This window comes from Malurus melanocephalus, unplaced genomic scaffold (assembly GCF_030028575.1).
Source record: "Malurus melanocephalus ecotype Western Australia unplaced genomic scaffold, MMel_1.1 scaffold_102, whole genome shotgun sequence".
NCBI lineage: Eukaryota > Metazoa > Chordata > Aves > Passeriformes > Maluridae > Malurus > Malurus melanocephalus.
The window spans coordinates 35,185-54,801 of record NW_026623334.1 but is presented as its reverse complement, the minus strand read 5'-3'; the positions used below and the strand labels follow the sequence as shown (position 1 = coordinate 54,801).

Below are 19,617 nucleotides of genomic sequence, written 5' to 3'. Positions count from 1 at the left end.
TGGGAGGGAAGCTTCAACCCCAAAGAACTGATTTAAGCTATCAACTGTAAACAGGTTTTCTAGTGCAGCCAACTTATCTCCAGAATTCAGAAAACAAGAGAAGCACTTTTCCCAACATCTGACAAAAAAATGGAAATTTTAGTGGCTTCTCATGACAGAAAGTTAATGGCACTGGAAATGCTTTTTAAAAGAGCAGCATCRCATCAGACTTTGAATTGAAATAAGTGTCTATTAAATGCTATTAAAGTCATCAGTGTGATTAACACTACTCAACTGCCAACTCTGCTGTAACCACTCCGTGCCCAATTACTCATCTTCAGGGCTCACCATCCCCTCCACTCATTAACACACTCCACGTTTACTCACGGCAGCACTTGCACAGTGACCAGGACCTGCAGAGGCTGGGTGCTCCCTCTTAGCACTGCTTTACATGGGAGGCTGTTTGCAAAAATCCATTTAGTAGCATTAGCTTCCAAGGCAGCACTGAGGGGTCACAGTAAGTCACCCTGGACACTTTTAGTGCCATTYCTTCCTTGGCTCTTTGAAGACAGAGTTACCACAGCTGAGCTCTGCCTTTTTAATGGGTGTGTTTCTAATTCTTTCAAGCACTGGTATTTCGCTCTAAAGAACTGACATTTGTAGCTCTATTTTCCAGCCCACTTCCTTTTTAAAATAGGCATTAATAATACTTAAATGCATTCCTGTCTCTCTCTTTCACTCCTCCATCACTCAGAGGGTGGATTTTACTTAATCTCCCTCTGTTCTAAAAATTTTCCAGCATTTCTATCATCTGTATTCTCCAAAAAAAAAGCCAAAACGAACCCCCCACAAATGTAATTTGTAAAATTTTMGTCTTGTCTCTGTCAGACCCAGAATATTCACAGCCTTAGGTGTGTGTCTATGTAAGAAAGGATGGGAAAAGGAAGGGAAGGTAGAAGCATGATTTACCCATCAGCAGAAGTGATGTTGGATAACTACAAAGCAGAACAACTGAAGCCAGTGTCCAATCAAACAACAAAAGAATTTAAGTGCTCTGTTTTAGAAATTCAGGCTCCTTTGAAGGYCAGTTTTTCTTCTGCTGAGTGCTAAAAATGCAGCAGCAGACATTTATTTGGAGTCTAGAAAGACATAAAAATTATTTATCATTTGTCTTAAATCCTTCAGCTAATTTCCACAGCTTCCGCCCAAACAGTATTTGGGATTTTCCTGTAGATGACATGYTAGGAATTACTTATTCTAGTGATGGGATACAAACTGCCTTTTTGGATCCATYGCAAATTCTGCAGACCTGACCAGACTTTTTAAAGCTAGCAAAAAGTCTCAGAAAATGAGAAATTGCTTWTAATCCACACTGCAATCTGTATGAATTCTCAAAGACTGTGCCTATCCATTTATATCTCAAAGAAATAAAGTACTATGTCAGTCAGAATAACACACCTRTAAGGGAACAGCTTCTCAGAATGCAGAATTTCTTCCCTAGAGCATTGCTTGAGAATTAGATTTCGTGATCGCCACAGAGAGCTTTCTAAAGGCCCACTTCACTTAGCTCCCATAAAACAGAAATTATCAAATTTGAAACAAAAAAGGATATTCTCACATAGCTGCAGGCATCCTTCAAAAGACCTTCTTTCCTCTGTAATGCAAATCTGCCCATAAAGATTGAAGTAAAAGAATCATTACAAAGAGTTTGGCCTGTTCATTCACCTCCATCTTTCAGGAAATCTGGCAAATTTCAGGAACTAAACCATACCACGGACCTACCAACATTTCACACTCCCCTTCATAAATACAATAGCTTCTACCTCCCCRGATAAACCTCAGATAGCAATGAAATCAAACAATTCTGCATGATTTTTACTATACTAATAACTATTTCAAAGATACCAAGAGGCACTAGTGGTCATCAGGATTTAGCACAGAATATCTGGGCTAGAAATCAAAGCAACATGAGTTGATAAATCCAAAGGCATTACTGCACAAGTTTAAGGACTTCCTTAACTGGAGTAGGTTCACTACAAACATTGATGTCCACCCCACAGGCTGCCATAATGGAAATCCTTCCACGGATCTTTTAGGACACCAAAACAAAGGATGGAAAACTGCTTACAACCTTCTTAGTAGAACAGCTCCTGTGACAAAACAAGGCAGGCACTGTCTGAGCTGCTGTGTAGTGAGAGGAGCTCACTGAGGGGCTCCWACATTAAAAACTGCAGGATCTTCCACAGTAATTCCAGTAAACACCTCGGGTCACATCAGCAAAGGATCCAGAGACTGCAGACACAGACAGCGCTGCTCTGTTCTTCCTCTGAGCCATCCCAGCTCTTCCACCTAAACTTCCTCCCTAAGCAACATTAATGCTCACCATATTTTAACCAACAGGACTGACATATTGCAACGACATGTGCTTCTAAATGCGGCATACAATCTTGCTGCCAGATGCAAAGCACTTTTTGTTTAGACACTGAAATTAATARCAAATTTACCATTGAGCCTTCAGATCTTGTTGAGCCCCGCTAGCCAGGCAAGACAAAACACAACCAGAGGCTCTAGCACGGTCATGAATAGAGCAGTTGTGAAACACCCCACATATTCATTACAATTCTTTCATCTTCTGAGCTTCACAGTTCCTTAGAAAGTTATTCAGAACCAAAAGGTTCCTCAAGTGYGGCCAAATTAACTTCCTTTAACAAAAAGTGTTACTAAACTGTTTCTAGTTTGTGTCACTAAATTTTCTTGTGAAGGACAGAAGTTACTTGATTTTAAATTACTAATTACTCAGATTGTTACTTTATGATTAGCCATTTAGAGCTTTTTGCACAGGGCAGGGAGTAAAGTCACACTGAAGCTTTTACTACAAGCCACAACATTTGGCAACAATGAAAGAGATGTTTTCTCGAAACCTAGTTACCACTAAAATAATTCACAAAATGGAAACATTTAAGTGCATTAATGAAAAAGTCACATTTAAAAACCAGGAACTGGCTCACCAGAATAGGACAGGCAGCCAGCAATCCTTGGGTGAAATATTTAAGGCACTTGAGGGTTGTCAGTTTTTTTACACCAGATAATGAAGACAGAGCCACTTTAGAATTCCAGTTTAAATAAAAAACACAACAAAATAAAGTAACACTGCAAAACATTCCTCCAAATGTAAAATTCAGAAAATAAACAAACACAATAAAAATAAATTTCTCCTTTGTTATAGCACACAAAATAGTGGCAGGAAGAACACATTTAYCTGCYTGAGCACACAAACCATTAAGATCTCTCTCAAACACCACAAGAGGGGTCTTTCTTTGCAGGTTGCCAAATAACCAATAAACATGTTTGTTAGMGAGAAATAATCCAGTGCAGTTAAATATCAGATTCCAGTTTATAAACCAGAGCATCCCAGAAAGCAGTTGATTTTCTATCATTTTCCCTGGGATATTTCTAGGTAGTTTCCCTGCTTTTTCTGGAGTATCCTGTTTCATTTTCTCCTCCCCATACACACAAAACGTTTCTGTTTGAATAAAGAGGCCGCATCATTCTTGTAGTATCTTTGGTACAAACCAAAAGCACCTTACACAGCACACTGGTGTCACCCAGTCCCTACACCCCGAGCCTGTTCCTACAGAACACACACAGGAAGAAGCTTTTCTGTGGTGGGGACAGCTCTCCCCTCCAACCTCCAAAGTAACATCACAGTTAAGTACAACATAACAGTGCTTTTTTGAAGCACTAATTTAAATTTTCACTCAGAATTAATGAAATGCATATTCTCATCCATTAGCTTATACCTATTATGGTTTCTTACCACTTCCAGGGCAGAGAAATGTGACCAGCAGCCCTGGGACACACTTTAGTGCTGCTCCCAGAGATGAATAGCTGTACAAGTCTCCACATCTGCTCAATGTTTTTTGAGGGGAGGGGGAAGAAAGGGAGAAGGAAAAGACAAATGGGAACTGAGTAAAAGGGGTCTTGCCTTTCTGTTCCGTGTTTGTCCATTTGTCATTTTTTCCTGATACATTTTGCCTACTGTATTAGAGGCTTCTTCAGTGGAAAGCAGTTCCTTACATGAACTCACTTGAACATTCTGGACTACASAGATTCTGTCACTGTGTGGCTGCTGCCTCGCAGCTGAGGAAGTTAAAGGGTGAGCTCTGAGCATCATCATCAGCCCTAGGGCTCTTGGAGTCTCTGAGACAGTCTGCCAGGATGTCCTGAGGATCCYTCAAGAACACCACCAGAACAGTGATATTGTCACTGGATCCATTTTCCTTGGCAGCAGCCACCAGTCTTTCTGCTGCGTTGAGCCCCACTCCTTTGGTCTGCATCAAATGATCCAGGACCAAGTCTACAACCTCATGGGGCTTGATGGAATCAAAGAATCCATCACAGGCAAGGAGCAAGTAATCTTCTGAGCCAGTCAGCTCGAAGGAATCTCCATCTGCATCACCAGAGATGTAGGGCTTCTGGCATATGTCACCTGGCACAAACAAAAAAGCAAAGGCTTTATTACTTCAGATGGAAACTGTTCTTCACCCACCAATTACTTTTATCATTCTCAAGGACAGCCAGATCATGTTTTAGAGCTACCTGGTGCAGGACAAGAATAGACAAAAGCTATGGAATAGGCATGGAAGACTTTTTTTTTCTTTAAGAACACTTCAAACCTACCTCAATTCAGTGGATTTCTAAGGAGTTACTGAAATTTATGTTCCTCTAATATTCAGGAAATTTTTTTCTCTCAGAAATATATTTGTGCAAGGAGATAGGCCTTCATTTTGCAGRTGTGCCTCTTGTACAGCCTTCAAAATGCCATGAAAATAAGATTTTTTAGCTATCCAGATATACACAATGCCCTAASAATCTACTCATTGTGTTYAGCTTATCAGTTTTATATGGATATRCTTACTAAACATGGGTTGTTACTGATCCAAATAGCATTATATAAATTCCATACTAATCTGCTTCCACTCATACATTACATATATCTACTATATTGTCCAGGTTTTTTTTCTCTTTTTACCCTAATTGGCAATTAGYAAAGTAAGTTTGTTTAATAAGATTGTAAGAATACTACAATTAAAAAGCCCCAAATTGCTGAATATTGAAGGAGAATGCAGTGATTTGACTTAAGCAGAAAGATCTGCAATCAGGAGAAAGATACATTCATATTAAAGTGGACAAAAAAAAAACCTCACAAATCAGACATTCAAGCATATAAAGGCTAGATAAGCATTTCTTGCTTCCTCCCCTTTTACAAATTAAATGCTGCACATTTGTTAAACTACTGTAAAACATTACAGTAGTTTAGGCATTTATAAGAAGCAAAAAAAACTAAGTAGTAGGGGAAAAAAAGGGACTATCACAGCTAGTAYGCAAAAGAAAACATTCTATGCTCATGGTAAAAGATGATGTAGCTGCAAGCCATGTAAGCCTTGCCTTATGGAAAGGACAGYAAGTTGTTTACTATTGGTTTGATGCTGAACAAGACACCATTTACAGCAAACAGTCTCAGGTGGAGTGCTTGAATGTGATGGTGTTTCTCACCAATTGCTCTGGAAACAGCCAAGGTACCATTAACCCGCCAGCAGTCCATATAGGTCACACAGCCACCCAGAGTCTCAATCCGTGCTCTCTCATCCTGAAAAACAGTGGAATATATTTTTTATGTTGCTCCAGCAGSTTCTGTACTTCTACAATGCGTATAGCAAATACACATATTAGAATTTAGCACAGTAACAGGCACTTAGGATTACTGGAAACAAGCAACTACTTTCCACCCCTGCTCTGGCTTGTCCACACAAAAGCAGAATTCTCAAGTTTTTGTATCACCATATCCTTTTCCATATGGATGAGTAAATTTTCCTGCCATGTCTTCCCATTCCATACAAGAATTGGGTCAATATATAAATATTCAGAATCAATACATGATAATTAGGCTAAGTAACAATAGCCTTTGCACCTTTAACTACTCAGTTATTACAAATATTTATGCAATGAAGGCAAAGGGTCATGCAATGCCAGGTAAACTTGCAAGGTGCCCATCCAATTTAATGAAATAAAATACCTGGCTATTTAAAATAKATAGGAAATGCAATACACTTTAAGCCAGTTAGGCCAGTAGATTGGCTTTAGCTTTTAAACAACAGTACTGCATACAATAAAAGACTTGCATTATGCTAACATTTTAAACTGCTCTAAATCTCAAATTACTAAGACACTTTGTAAGAGGCAGATAAAAATTCACAAACAAAAATCCTGCGGAAGTCTTTAATTACTGCAAATTTTGAACAGACAGTCTGAGCAGGAACTGAAGTCAGGACTATCAGTACTACTCATTAATACTTTTAAGCAGGCAAGGTGTAGGGATCACCTTGTCAAGACACAAAAGTGGATGCAAAACAAGAAATTGTTAATTCCATTCATCCTACCACACGATGCATGTAATTATGTAAAGCACCAAACATTTAAAAAAGCTTGACTCCRAAAGGTTTCAAGAGAGAATCTGACATGACACACTTAAGAGGAAAAAACAAGTCAGACTTACTTCTCTTTCTGGTTTGTGAGGTTCCATTAATGTCACAGCTTTCCCTTGCTGCACAAGCATCACCTGAGAGTCCCCCAGCCATGCTATGTGTAGCTTGTTCCCTACAATCAATGCAGACACGCCTGTTGTGCCACTCCGCAGCTTCTACAGARGGAAAACAGCTGTGTCAGGTGAATATTCAACAAGCTACACTAGGATACATGGCAATATTGAAAACAGGTTTAATCACACTAAACTAAGTAGATTAGACCTATTAATCCTAATTCTGGTACCCGAAAGAAAGGTACAAGATAGGAAAGAGACTTGAAATAAACTATTTATAAGCATATTTTCTAGTATGCAGATGATTAATATTGTCTCTTATGTTCTTCCTTCTCTTGCTATTAATTCCAAAACTGATGTAGGAGACTAAGAGCCCTGTTGTTTAAAACAGCCACATGCAGAAAGGCAAGAGGATCTGAATTTCAGTAGAATGAACATTTCACAAACACACACAGGTCTCCCCTATACCCTTCACATTCTCTATTCTAACACTAGCAACTATAGATATCTTTCTCCACACAGCCCCCTTTATCCTTGGGTATTTAAAGTAGAATGTCAACAAAGGAAAAAAATCTAACTGTCCTAGATTCCCTGTACAGACTAGTGAGAGTCAGACCTCATGAAAATGCTGGTCCCTCTTTCATACCTCACTTACAGAAATGAAGATATTTATACTGCTATAATAGTTCTCAAACTGTGTAACATAGATGTGAAGAAAAAAATGTTCATTTACCAACTCAATTCAAAGATGATCAATAAGTTTAATGAACTGAGGAGTCTGATTTAAGTCATAGAACACATTTTTCACTTACAACCACCAGCAACACTAATGGTGGGACAAGAAAGAGGAAGATAGCAACCAGATTATAGGAAGGGAGAAAGCTCTTTTCCAGGTAAGAGGCAGGACAACAGAACATCTAGAGGMTGCCCGATTTAGACAAAGAGGCACCAGTATTGTCTGAAATAATTGGTATGTCAGAATCATTTAAGTCACTTTAGCACTTCATTTCAATTACTCATCTTGAATTCCCAAGCACTGGTTTTCCTCAAAATAAGAAATAATTTGATCAAACACAACCTTTATACGTAGCATAATTTCATAAAGAAGTCAGTGATTCAAATAAACTGTACTGTCAGAATTTTCTGGATAATACCACATTAAATAACATTGAGAACTGTTGGACAAATACAATGGAATTAATCTCTACCCACTCACCTCTCTTTTGGCTTTAAAAAGAAACATTTCATCTGTCTTCTGGAAAGAGCATTTCAAGGCCTCAGCTGGATTCTTAACAATCTCTTCATGTAACCCAACGTTCACATGTAAGTGGGTAGCTGAGTAATTGGCAGCATCCACTCCACCATGGCCATCAAACACAGCAAAGTAAGCTCGATCAACATCATCCTTTTGCAGGCAGGGAGAGAGGGGAAGACATTCATGTTCAAAACCAAAATAGCTCACAGACTGGTACCAACAAGCAAAGATTCTTTATTCAGGGCTTTCTTCCATACAAACRGCAATTTAAGTCTGTTTACATGTGYACAAAAATKGACAATATGGGTATTTTGCAGGCAAATTACTTTTCTTTGTTTGCTGTTAGTCACTTAATGCCCTTGAAAATAACCGGAATTGAAGCAGCAGGCTGCTGGTTATGTAGGCCCCTGGCAGTTTCATGAAYTGGCACTTGTACAACTCCCTCTTTCTGTACTTAATATCATAGAATGGTTGGGTTGAARGCTTCTTGTTCCAGCCCCGCTAGCTCAGGTTGCTCCAAGCCCCTCTCTTGTAGYCCTTTAAAGCACTGGAAATTTCTATAATAYGTCCCCAGAGCCTTCTCTTCTCCAGGCTGAACAACCTCAACTCTCTMAGCCTGTCTTCACAGCAGAGGTRCTCCAGCCCTCTCATCATCTTTGTGGCTTCCTCTGGACCCACTCCTAGCAGGTACAGTTCATTTTTATGTAGTAGGTCCTAAAGTGGGTCCTCTGCAGATGGGGTCTCACCAGAACAGAGCAGAGGGGCARGATCCKCTCCCTCAGCCTGCTGCCCTCAYTGCTTTTCATGCAGTCCAGGACACGTTTGTCTTTCTGGGCTGCAGGGACACATTGCTGGGTCACACRGAGCTTCCCATTAACAAACACCCCCAAGTCCTACTCCTCAGGGCTGCTCTCCATCAATATATATGTTGTATCAGYCACAAGAATATTGTGACAGCAACATAACACTAGGTGAACTTCCTATCTCCCTGTATCATAACTTATGTCATGAATCCCAAAGTCACAAGATCCTTCCCGCATCACTTCTTTATCAGGGCAGTAGTTGGCCCCCAGCAATGTGAGTCACTAAGTCCTTGCTCCAGTGCAGACACRATAAATAACTTATGGCAACAAATTCACAGATCATCCATCACCAGGCCTGTGCTTACAGCAATGCTAAAAAGCTGCCCAGCCAGCCTTCCCCACTGTGTSCAGACTTACTGATAGACCAAAGAGCTGATTGAACTCCGGGAGCAGGACGTGGCGATCCTCCATCTTGCGCCGAGCGTTGCGGATGGCGTGGATGGACACCAGCAGGAACCGTGTCAGTGGCCTCAGTGGTGGCAGCTGYTTCTGCCACTCGGAGCACACATCCCGCAGCTTGTTAAAAAAGCAGCGCTGCAGCGACTCCCCATCCAGCACTGACAGCACAGAGACAAAACAGTAACTGCTGTGTCCCACTTTCCTACACTACCACATCTTTTGACCTGTCTTTCCTTCAAGTTTCTTTCCCTRCAGCTACATACACACATGCAGCACTCTGCCTTTACAGGCTCTGCAAGAATTAAAATGAGGTCCTGAGAATAATGTGGAGAGAAAGTTGCAATGGAAAACAGCATAACATTAATGATAATACCAGCTTCTTTACTTGCTAGTTCTTTTTTAGAATAGAGGCTTATCAAGCAGGTGCTTACACTATAAAAATCATAAAGATCCTAAAAAAAAACATCAGTCTAGCATATTAGATATAAATATTATTATGTAAGTAAAATTAGTAAGATATAGTAGTAGGAGTTCATCCCCATTGAAAAATAAAGGGAACCATCAAGTGGGCAGAAAAACCTGCAAGATGAGATTGCTGTTGTCTTGGACACAAGGGTTGAAAAAGCACTGGCATGGCTTTGGGTCAGGTTATGTCCTACTGAACCACTTTCACTGAAAAAACAAGGAAGTCTGAGAATGTTTTGCTGAGGTCAATAGCTCAACTCACAGYTGAGCTGAACAGATTAGAACTTTAAGCTGTTATCTTTATCTTTTTAAATACTCATGGTTGTAGGAGTTGGAGGGACAGAACACTTCCGCTACTCTCCRGCTTTGTCATTACAGAGCAGAACTGCAAACACCCATTGGGCATAGTGTGAAAAGCTCCAGCCAGACACTCAAATCCTTTTCTGGATRGATCCCAAAGATCAATTAATCCAAACCTATTGTTCATCAGACTGAATGGCTTGGTGCTTGCCATTGTGTCTAGCTTTGCAACAGTCTCCAACCAAACAGGTAGCAATTTAAAGCTTGTTATTTGAGTAGGAAATCTGCCTCAATGCTAAATCAACTAACTTCAAAACACACTTAAAAGAACATTGATAGAACAAAAATAATTTGCTGGTCATTAAGGTATATTCTAAAGGACTGCAGTCCATGAACTATCCTTCCCATAACCATTTTATCCTGACTSCTGCTAACACTGCTAGCATTAATACTTCCCCAGAATTTCTTTTTCTAACTCCTGGTTCTCAACCATTTTTTTTTCTCAGCAACAGTGACTGACCAGCTTCAGATGCATCTCTGGGCTTGGAGATTGAAAGCTTAAATTACAACACACAGATTAACAGCCACTACTTATTAACCAAAATTACTTTTGACTTGCTTAATGTGTAGGTGTTAATGGGCAAGCTATTAAAATATTTAAATATTAAATCATCCCATATATAAAATAACTAAATAGGACAGCATCTTAGACAGCCTTGTCCACAGCTATTAGTTTACATATTTGTAAATGTCTGGAATAATACTGACCAGAAGGCACATMTTGCAGTTTAAATATTAAGCTTGTGAAGTCTGACAAAGAATTTTGTACCTCAGCAGCAGAAATGCTTCTGCAGTGTACCACAAACAGTGGCATTCACACGTGCACACACACCACCCCCCATGCTGCTTTTATATAATCACTTCTTTTTCATTCCAATAATGCCTTTTTTTTGGCAATTTTTACTGCAGTGCAGGAAGASAGTCCATATAGTGCTGTAGCACAAAGAACATCTTTCCTTCTYGTTGTACAGTTATAGTGATGTAATAGCCAGTACAAGATAGGGGAAAACAAGCACAGTCCATGGGTGCAGAAAAATGAAGGCCTTTAAAGTAGCTGTTCCTTGTTGAGATCAGGCAATGCAAGTATCCGAACAATGAGAAGATTTCCATCCTGTTTGAGAGGGAAATGAATGCTCAATAGASATTTGATCTAAATGGCAATGGTGACACAAGAACGAAGAAACAAAATAAGACAGGAATATGTAAAATGGAAATTAAAGAAGGTTTCAACCATCAGAACAGGGAGGATTCTGGGCCACTTGTCAACAAGGAATAGTGAGAGAGAATGTGAACTAGTTCAACATTAAACTTATCCAACAATTTTTCAACTTTGCCTGTGCTATCTTAAAAGTAGACTTCAGTCCTATCTTTATGGCCTTCAGAGTAAAACAGCAGCCTGAATACTCTACAAATGACCGCAACATATAGTAACCAGAGATATTAGATGCTTGTTTGAGTCCTATCAAGTTCTTCATTACTCACTGTTTCTAAACATTATTTCTTTATCATGCAGATAGGGTTTGCTTTGGTTGTGGGCCCAAGCTTTACATAAGACCCAGAATGACAAACGGTAATCCTAGGCTCACAAATATATAGCAGTTCATGTCTTACCTTACTGCTAYAGTTCACCTCAAAGATAATTACATGGTACTCAACAAAGAGTCTGCAGCAGAGTGACTGCAGGATGCTCTGCTAAGAGTTTCCAACTGCTTTGTGAAAGCCTACGCAATTATTCTAGGTGAGTTACAATATGCTGCTTCTGATCTTCCTGTAGAGGCTACAGTGAYCTGGTCACGCTCATCTCGTATTTGCCAGCTTCCCCTCAAGGCAGAATCCTGACCCGGGCCAGGTTAGCTGCAGTAAGTGAAGGCACAACCACTAAGGTGAGGGATGACATAATCAGGGTGCAGCATGACTTAATTAACTGAGTTCCCCCTCCTGCTGTTTCAGACTTGGATGTGAATGCTGAAAGAGGCTTCTGGRAAGTGTCATATCCTGGCCATTGCAGTGCTCTGTTAGGGGCACAAGGAACTGCCTCTCAATTCATCGCAGGGAAATGGAAGGATGAGTATTTCCTCTTACAGAACAGACTGGTTTGCCTAAGACATCCCTCTCCAATTTTATCTCCTACTCTGCCTGCATCCTGCTCCATTTAAATTCTTGGCACTGGGACTGAAGGTTTGGTGAAGTCTAATGTTAAACACTTCAGCACGTAAATGCAGTAGGACCATCTGTTACACAAGGCACAAACCCAGTACTCAGATACCAAGGTCTATTCTCTCTCCAGTTCACTCAGGAGAAAATGCAGGCATCAAAACAGACACATGCATCAGGCTTTTCTTCCCTCAGCATCCCATCTTTTACAGGTAAGAGTGGGAAGAAGAGAAATCATTGATAAAGACAGACTATTGAGAAACTTGCCAAGAAAGAGATCGGGAGTTCAGGATGTTCARGTTGTGGAGAAGCCAGAGTCTGGCTGCCAAGACAAAAGCAAGATAGTTTATATGGGTGAATTGAAGGTGTTGCTGTGGCTGTACAGCAACTGTAGTGATGTCAATGTCAAAACACAGGAGTAATTAKCTAAKRTCACCCTACTAAAGGGAARARGGCACACTCTTCCTTTCCAGAAAGYCAACCCACAGGATCAGTCAGGGCTTCAGACACTGTGTTTGCATGTTGCCCGCAGAACTAGCACAGCTTCCTTTCATCCCAAAGAAACACAGCAAAAGCAAATGAAGTTCCATTCACTGCTGCTTGCCAGWCAGCCTAACCAAATAAATCTGGGAAACATTTCAAAACACCAAAGTCTTCTGACAAACAGCCTCTGGGAAAACCACAGATGGAAAAAAAGYATACTTACAGGTGAACCTTTCCTCATCTCCTTCTCCTTCTGTTGGCACATTTTGTAGCTTAAATTCAGTCAAGTCTGTTTGAAGAACTTCATCAACTGCAGCATGGATCAATGATGCTGCAAGAAGTGGTRATACACCTCTGCTGGTAAGAAAAGGAATGGAAAGCAAAATAGACTGCATTAGTTTAAACTGAGCTACACCCTCAMCAGCGTATGGCTGTTGACCTCAGACTTAGAAAGCATCACAYAGAATAATACCAACTTCATTAGTAAACTWGTAGAGGAAACCATATGTTCAATATTTATTCACACAAATCTTTAGTAAGATCCTCAGTTAGACAACAGCTTTCTCAAGAATGCAAAGAGGAAGAAGTGTATGAATCATATTTTCAAACTGTTGCCTCACACTCCAGTCACAGATGGAACCTCCTTCTCTTGAGCTCTCAGATGAGAACTGCTACCTTCAATTCCAGCCTCCAAACACACACATTTTGTTTCTACTCACTACACARCATTTCCTGCTTGCAGTCAACAGTCTCACCACAGACAGTAACAAGATCTCAACATTGTGGTAGATGCGAATCTCTACAAAGGTTACCTGGAATTCTCCTTCCTTTCATGAGAAGTCATGCTTAGTGCTAAACTACAGCCCTTATCATTCAGTTTATTCTGACTGGAAATTTYCCAAAGAAACCATCCAGGAAAAAAGTACAAAGAGTTGAGACTGGGAACTAGGATAAGAAGCGACTCCAAGATTTGTGATTTAGGTGGAGGTTTTAGGTAGGCATCTAAAAGACAACAACACTACATGATCTGCTCACCCTCTACTGATCACTCAATGCTTTGTTCAACCCACATGCATTATAAGAAGCACATGCTTGCTATAATGCTTTTGGATCTGTAAACAAATAACTCCCATGCAACTCTARAATGAGGCTACTACAAAGTAACTCTTATATTCACTATAGTCTCACTAATAACTACAGTACACAACACATGTTCCAGTCATTTTCTATGAGCACAATGAAAAATAAGAATCAACATCCATAAAAAGCCACTTTATCCATGGTTCATGGAGTGTTTGATTCTCACAAAGTATCAAATTACAYGTTCAAAGCAAATACCACATTAAGGCAACTACAGCAAGTCAAGGACAGGACCGTTTTGCCAGGAAACATTTAGAAAGTTCTGCATAAATCTGGTTTGCTGGGGAGTATGAAATGGCGGGAGCCACTGGTCTGTGATGTTGCTCAGCAATGACTGGTCTGTGCCTACAGAAGGGCAGGGAGGGGAAGACCGCAGGGTTTTAGATCCCTGTGACAACAAGCTGAAATGCATTTTGCCATTGTGCTCCTGAAAGAGAGGCCTTGTCACATCCTCACAGCCGTGTACGAGTACCTCCCGTGGCAGCAAACAGAAAGCATTGTGTCAGTCAGCAGGCTCCAACACAGGCCTGCTTTATGCTACACATTCTGTGGCAGTGACGGCCCAATTTAATGAGTTATTTCGGTACTTCAAATAGATGGCAATGTGTTTGCAGTCCTTTCAGTGCTAGCTGCAGTCATGTCACATCAAGGGAAAACAGAATGTGGCTTTTTATTTCTTTTTTAAGGCTAATATGTTTAGGGGAGTCAGTTCCTTTCCCAGCTCAGTTAAAGTAACAATGCTCAATTATAAAGGCTCTGACACTGACAGACAACATTTTAAAAGGTCAGGCAAAAAATACATCCAAAACAGAAATGGCAGCCCCCGCCCTCCAAAATCCTGCTTCCTGTTCTTGTTTGCATAAGAGAAAAAGAAAGTAATACGAAAATATAAGCCCTACAAACAATGTCAGATGTGTTGTTGATGCTGCTGAAAGTCAGAAGCTTTAGTCAAAGCACGTTTCAGCTCCAAGAATAGAGACAAGAAACATTAAGAAAACAGCTATGCATTCAGCTGCACAGTGAGAGTCACAGCTTCAGACATCTTCAGAATTCCTCTGCTACATTGGAGGAAAAAAATAAAATCTACCCTGGTTTCACAGCTCAGCATCAGAAGAGGGCCTAATACTTTGATTTTAAACTTCACAGATTCCTGCTTTCCAGAGTCCAGATTGCTAAACTGGGTCCATAAAAAGCAGCTTAAGCAAAAGGAAATCTACTAAGTGCTACAATGGACAAGTCCTGTATAAACCTCTGTTTACAGGATGTCTGTAACAAAGTTTRCAAATTATGTCACATCCTGCAACTTTTTCCAGTTGCCACCTAGTTCCTAAAAAGGAAATTCAGYGATTCCTCAGCACTGATATGCTTCATTCAGCTTTGCTGCCTATGTATTTYCTCCCCCTCCACAGTTCTGTAAATCTGCAAGAAAGTGGTTGTTTATTGGGATTTTGTTATGCAGTCAGCAACATCAAACAATTGATTCTGACACACTAAAAAAAGATAAAAGTCTAAAAAAGAAACCCCAACCTATTTAGTTCAATCTCAGTTCTGAACACAACATATTTGTGATTACTTTATAAACTCTTTATTATAACMTTACCATATTAGCAAGACTGGTTTTTACTTGGGCTCAGGTAAATGGAGCTCCAAGGAATGGCATCTTTCATTCAGGTTCAGTGTTCACCAGTTCTAAGTTCATCTTCTAAATCAGAGCCTTGAAGAGTTAACAAAATGTGTCATTAAAAAAGAATAAGAAATGCTGCCTTTAGTTGAGAGCTACAAGGTCTCACTTGGCTGGAGAGTATCTGGAAGCAGCCACAGTACCTATGGCAACCAGTGCAAAAGAAACCCACTGCAATTACCATTATAGACTTCAAACCTTTCCTTTAAGCAAAGAAGAATGTCACATTGTTAAAATCTTCCCTTCAAAGAAGCCCAAGACACCCTGGTGATGAGCTGAACCAAGMATAATTTAATCTCCACGAATCAGAAGGAACACTGTAGCTGTTTCCTAAGRGGAAAACCAACTGTATTGGGAAGAAGAGGAAAGCTGGTGGGGTGTGTTACATGCAACGGATGGCACTTTAAGAGACTCTTGGAAAAAACACATCAGCCCCATTTCTATGACACACACCAACACTAAAGACTCAGCCTTAGCACACACAGGCTAGTGGTAAACAGACTTTGAATTTCTTTGCTGCAGGCTATTTCTTTGCTAACATAAAGGGTGTGTTTTGACCACAATAAAAATATTAAAAAAGAATTAAAACATGTTGTAACAGTGCAGATGAGGCATTGCAGCTTCACCAGCTGAGGCTGCAGCATGGAGTTCATATCTTCCAGCCACTCAYAGTATACTACAACCTCATCTCAAAAACCTGAGTACAGATAAGAGATGYAAGTTAAAGAGTAAAGTAATACTTRCGCTAATAAAGAACACACTTAMATTTATATGCCACCCTCCTCCTTGAARGATTCTGGACTACTGGACACATGCAGTACTGGTAAAAGGAGCTATGCAAAGCTTCAGCTGATATACATACCTCTAGGCCAAAATAAAGTTACACACGGAAGTAGAATGCAACCATGGTATTTTGCATACTCTAGATTTGGCATGAATTACAGAACAGAACTCACTTCTCTTGTTGTTAGCTGCAATACAATTTAGTTACCTATTTTATTTCACTTCAAAAGACTAGCTGTCACGCCACCAGTGGTAACTGCAGGCCAGAACAGCCCTGTACAATCCTCTTTTCCTTTCAGAGTTGCATATACACATATGTTAGGAAAAAAGAAGTGCTATCTCTGCTAGCACAAGCTCTAGCATAAGTCAGCTGCAACTGCCTGATGGCCAAGGAAAGATACATTTGTGCCCTGATTTGCTCCATGGGCTCTGTAACAGTAGAGGATCACACAGCACAGCYCTGCCACGGGAGCAAAGCCTGTCACCGTGGGCTCCGTGTGTGTTTCTAGCATGTTACAGCTCTATCAGCACTGGGTTTAGTGCAGATCTGCAAATGCCAGCAGTTCTCCAGCAAGTGARAGATCCTCTCACACTGCCAAAATAATAGCAGGTCACAAGTTTCCTCATAAACAAAAGCTGCTTGTATTCAGTATTTTCTCCCCAATCTGCTACTTTTATTTCCCTTTCTATTCTTATAATCAACTACAGAATGTTTCCACTCAAGCAGCTCTAAGCATTAGCATTTATTAGAGCAGTACCCAGAGTTCCCAGGGTGATGGTGGCCAGAAAAGTACAAATATATATCCATTAAGGGGAGAACATCTGACATCCTACAATGCACAGGAAGTTGTTTCTTGTGTTAATGACATCAGGTCATTAAAGGAGATGAACAAGAGGAAATCAAAACAAATACATAAACWATGCCACACACAGAATTTCCATCTCTTATGGTTACACGAAGCAGGTTYTCCCCAGCTTTTCCAGTTTTCTTATGAAACTAACAGAAGCAGCAGCTTTAGAATCCAGAATCCATCTGTTCAGGCCCTTCAGTCATTACTGAACAGTTTTTATACAAAACGTGCAATGAAGAGTCACCTGCTACTTCCATTTCATTCTCAGCAGGAAGAAGAACCACACAGGAGAACAGGAGAGAGAGGCTTAATTCCATAAAAGCCACTTTTCAATTAAACCTTAAACACGTTTCAAAATTGAGTATTTATCTTGCAACAACAACAGAAAGGGTGTTTCACACAGGTTACGAGAACGAAATATGCAAACATCTTCCCAAGTAATGAGAAGTACCAGTGCATTACAATAAATGGTACAAATTAGCAATCAAGAAGTTAAGTTTTAGGGGATTTATTAAAAGCAGAGGTCACAGTAGGTAGTAGTTTTCACAAAGTAAGAGACTAATGAGTTTTAAGGAGAGAGTCAGCAAATTAGAGGCAATGTAAGATTTTCTCTTCCTCTTCCTCATGCATAAATCATGTAAAAACATAAAAATATCAGAATTGCTSAATTAACTACTCTAAAAGCACGCAATGCTGGAAATAAAGATGCCAGGGCCACACCTTGGGTGTGAGCACTRCAGTGTAAAGCACAAAGATACAAAACAGGATGCTGAGGCAATAGCAGATCACTTAGGAAGGGGCAGAACAGGAAGCCCAAGTCTCTTAACTGTTGTTGTAGTAAATCGTCTCAAACAGGAAGGCTGCAGGAATTTYACATTGTTCTTTGGATATGTCACAGGATGGCCATACAAGTTTCAGCTCCTATCAAGGAGAAGACAAAATTTCTATATTTGGGGGTCTGATTTCATCTCATGTTCTGTTGTAGGGAAAGTCAGGAATATTTCAAGTTAATTTCTAAAGCTTTGGACATAACTAATGGCCTCTTCATTCTCAATCACCTATTTTCACAGACTATCAGAACACAGCTATTACCCAAAAGTGTATGTTAATTAAAATTCTGCAAAGCAAGAATTACTTAAGCCTGCTCCAATTCTTCAAAATGTTATGTATGTGTTTAGCTGCAGTTAGSAGCAGGCAGTTCCCTTGATTTAAAYGAACTATTCAAAGTAGAAATATCTKCAAAGCTTCAGATTAGTGATTTAGGGGCAAGGCCTGCCAGGGAGCAAAAGTGGTTTGCTGTTTTAGCTGGTGTTTCCTCAYTGGACCCAACTAATGTTATTCCTTAGCCCATTCTCTTCTCAAGAGAAATCATGTTGGTAGTAGAGGAACAATGTTCCCATTGCAAAGGCACAAAGGTTTGTGCCTCCAAGCAACTGGAAGAATAAGCTAAACATTGCCATATGTTGTCTCATGAGCTGAGGATATTGCTGGATCTTTAGTGGCTCTGGATCTTTATTGGTTTGGGCCTTTCAGGGCACGGCCCACACATCTGTGCACGTGTGAATGAAGTACCTGACAACACAGAAATGAGAAGCAGAACAGCAGAACTGTGTGTCAAACTCGATTCCCAATAACACTTTGATCTACAGAAAAATCCTTCATCAGAACTAATCACCATGTAAAATACATTCTGTGATGCTGGAGTGTTAGAGAAATCTTACATTCAGGAAACAGAGAACAAGCATCAATGCCAGAAGTCAGCAAGGTACATCCAATAACATCTCCATAGTGTTAAACCTATATAGACTGACACAGTGTTGTTTGAGGGTGTGTATTTTCCACCGAGTTGCCATCCATGTGTTTGGGATGCTGCTGCCATGACAGCCTGCAGATCACTGGACCTCAACTACAATGACCTCACAGGCAGTCACTAATCTGGCACCATTTATTCATCTTCAATAACTTTTGTTCAAACATTTAAATGACTTCTAATGTCAGCCCTCCCCCTTATTTTTCCATTTCTTAAAACTTTTAACATGCTTCTTTCTCTTATTTCCTTACTATTCTCTCATTTGTGTTATTGAGGATTCACAACAATGGAAAAGTTCATTTAGCCTTCAAAGCAGCATTTTGAGTTGATCTACAGTAGCAAACATGGGAAAGAAAATATAACGTTGGCAATTTCTCACACAGAGACTTCATATTTAGTTCCTAATTACAGGGATTATGAGAAGAAGGCCTGCAATTTYAAAACACAATATTCCTGTCTTGGCCTTGGGCTGTACCAGTCTTTTCCTCCACATGCAAGAACTCAGCCTACCCAAGAGGAAAATGCAACCTTTTTGCAACTGCAAAATAAGGTTCCTYGTTGTCATAGGAGTCCAAAACTGAGCTATAAACCTGCAGAGATCCCTACATTTGACACTTCACTACACTACACCCAAACACAGAGCTGCCTGCAGCCAGCCACGACAATTTATAAAAACACTTTCCTTATCTATTTCTGCTTTTCACAAATATTTTGCAAAAAGAAGGATAAATAAGTAGAACACTGCATTTCCACTTCAATTCTGCTTTACTTTCTTTAGTTAGTTTTGCGTTCCCCC

At 40.1% G+C, this 19,617-nt stretch overlaps 1 protein-coding gene across 1 annotated transcript in view; it reads right to left on the bottom strand.

Annotated features, from left to right (window-relative positions):
- Positions 1 to 6: 6 nt before the first annotated feature.
- The window catches only part of PPM1F (protein phosphatase, Mg2+/Mn2+ dependent 1F), a 21,732-nt gene continuing 2,121 nt past the window's right edge, over positions 7 to 19,617 (bottom strand). Inside the window, exons 2-7 of the mRNA XM_057369031.1 lie at positions 12,780 to 12,910; positions 9,053 to 9,252; positions 7,794 to 7,982; positions 6,536 to 6,679; positions 5,536 to 5,629; positions 7 to 4,468 (exon numbers count right to left, since the gene is read on the bottom strand). Of these exons, the coding sequence (XP_057225014.1) occupies positions 4,095 to 4,468; positions 5,536 to 5,629; positions 6,536 to 6,679; positions 7,794 to 7,982; positions 9,053 to 9,252; positions 12,780 to 12,910 (1,132 nt within the window). The 3' untranslated portion in view covers positions 7 to 4,094. The remainder of the gene's footprint in view (positions 4,469 to 5,535; positions 5,630 to 6,535; positions 6,680 to 7,793; positions 7,983 to 9,052; positions 9,253 to 12,779; positions 12,911 to 19,617) is intronic.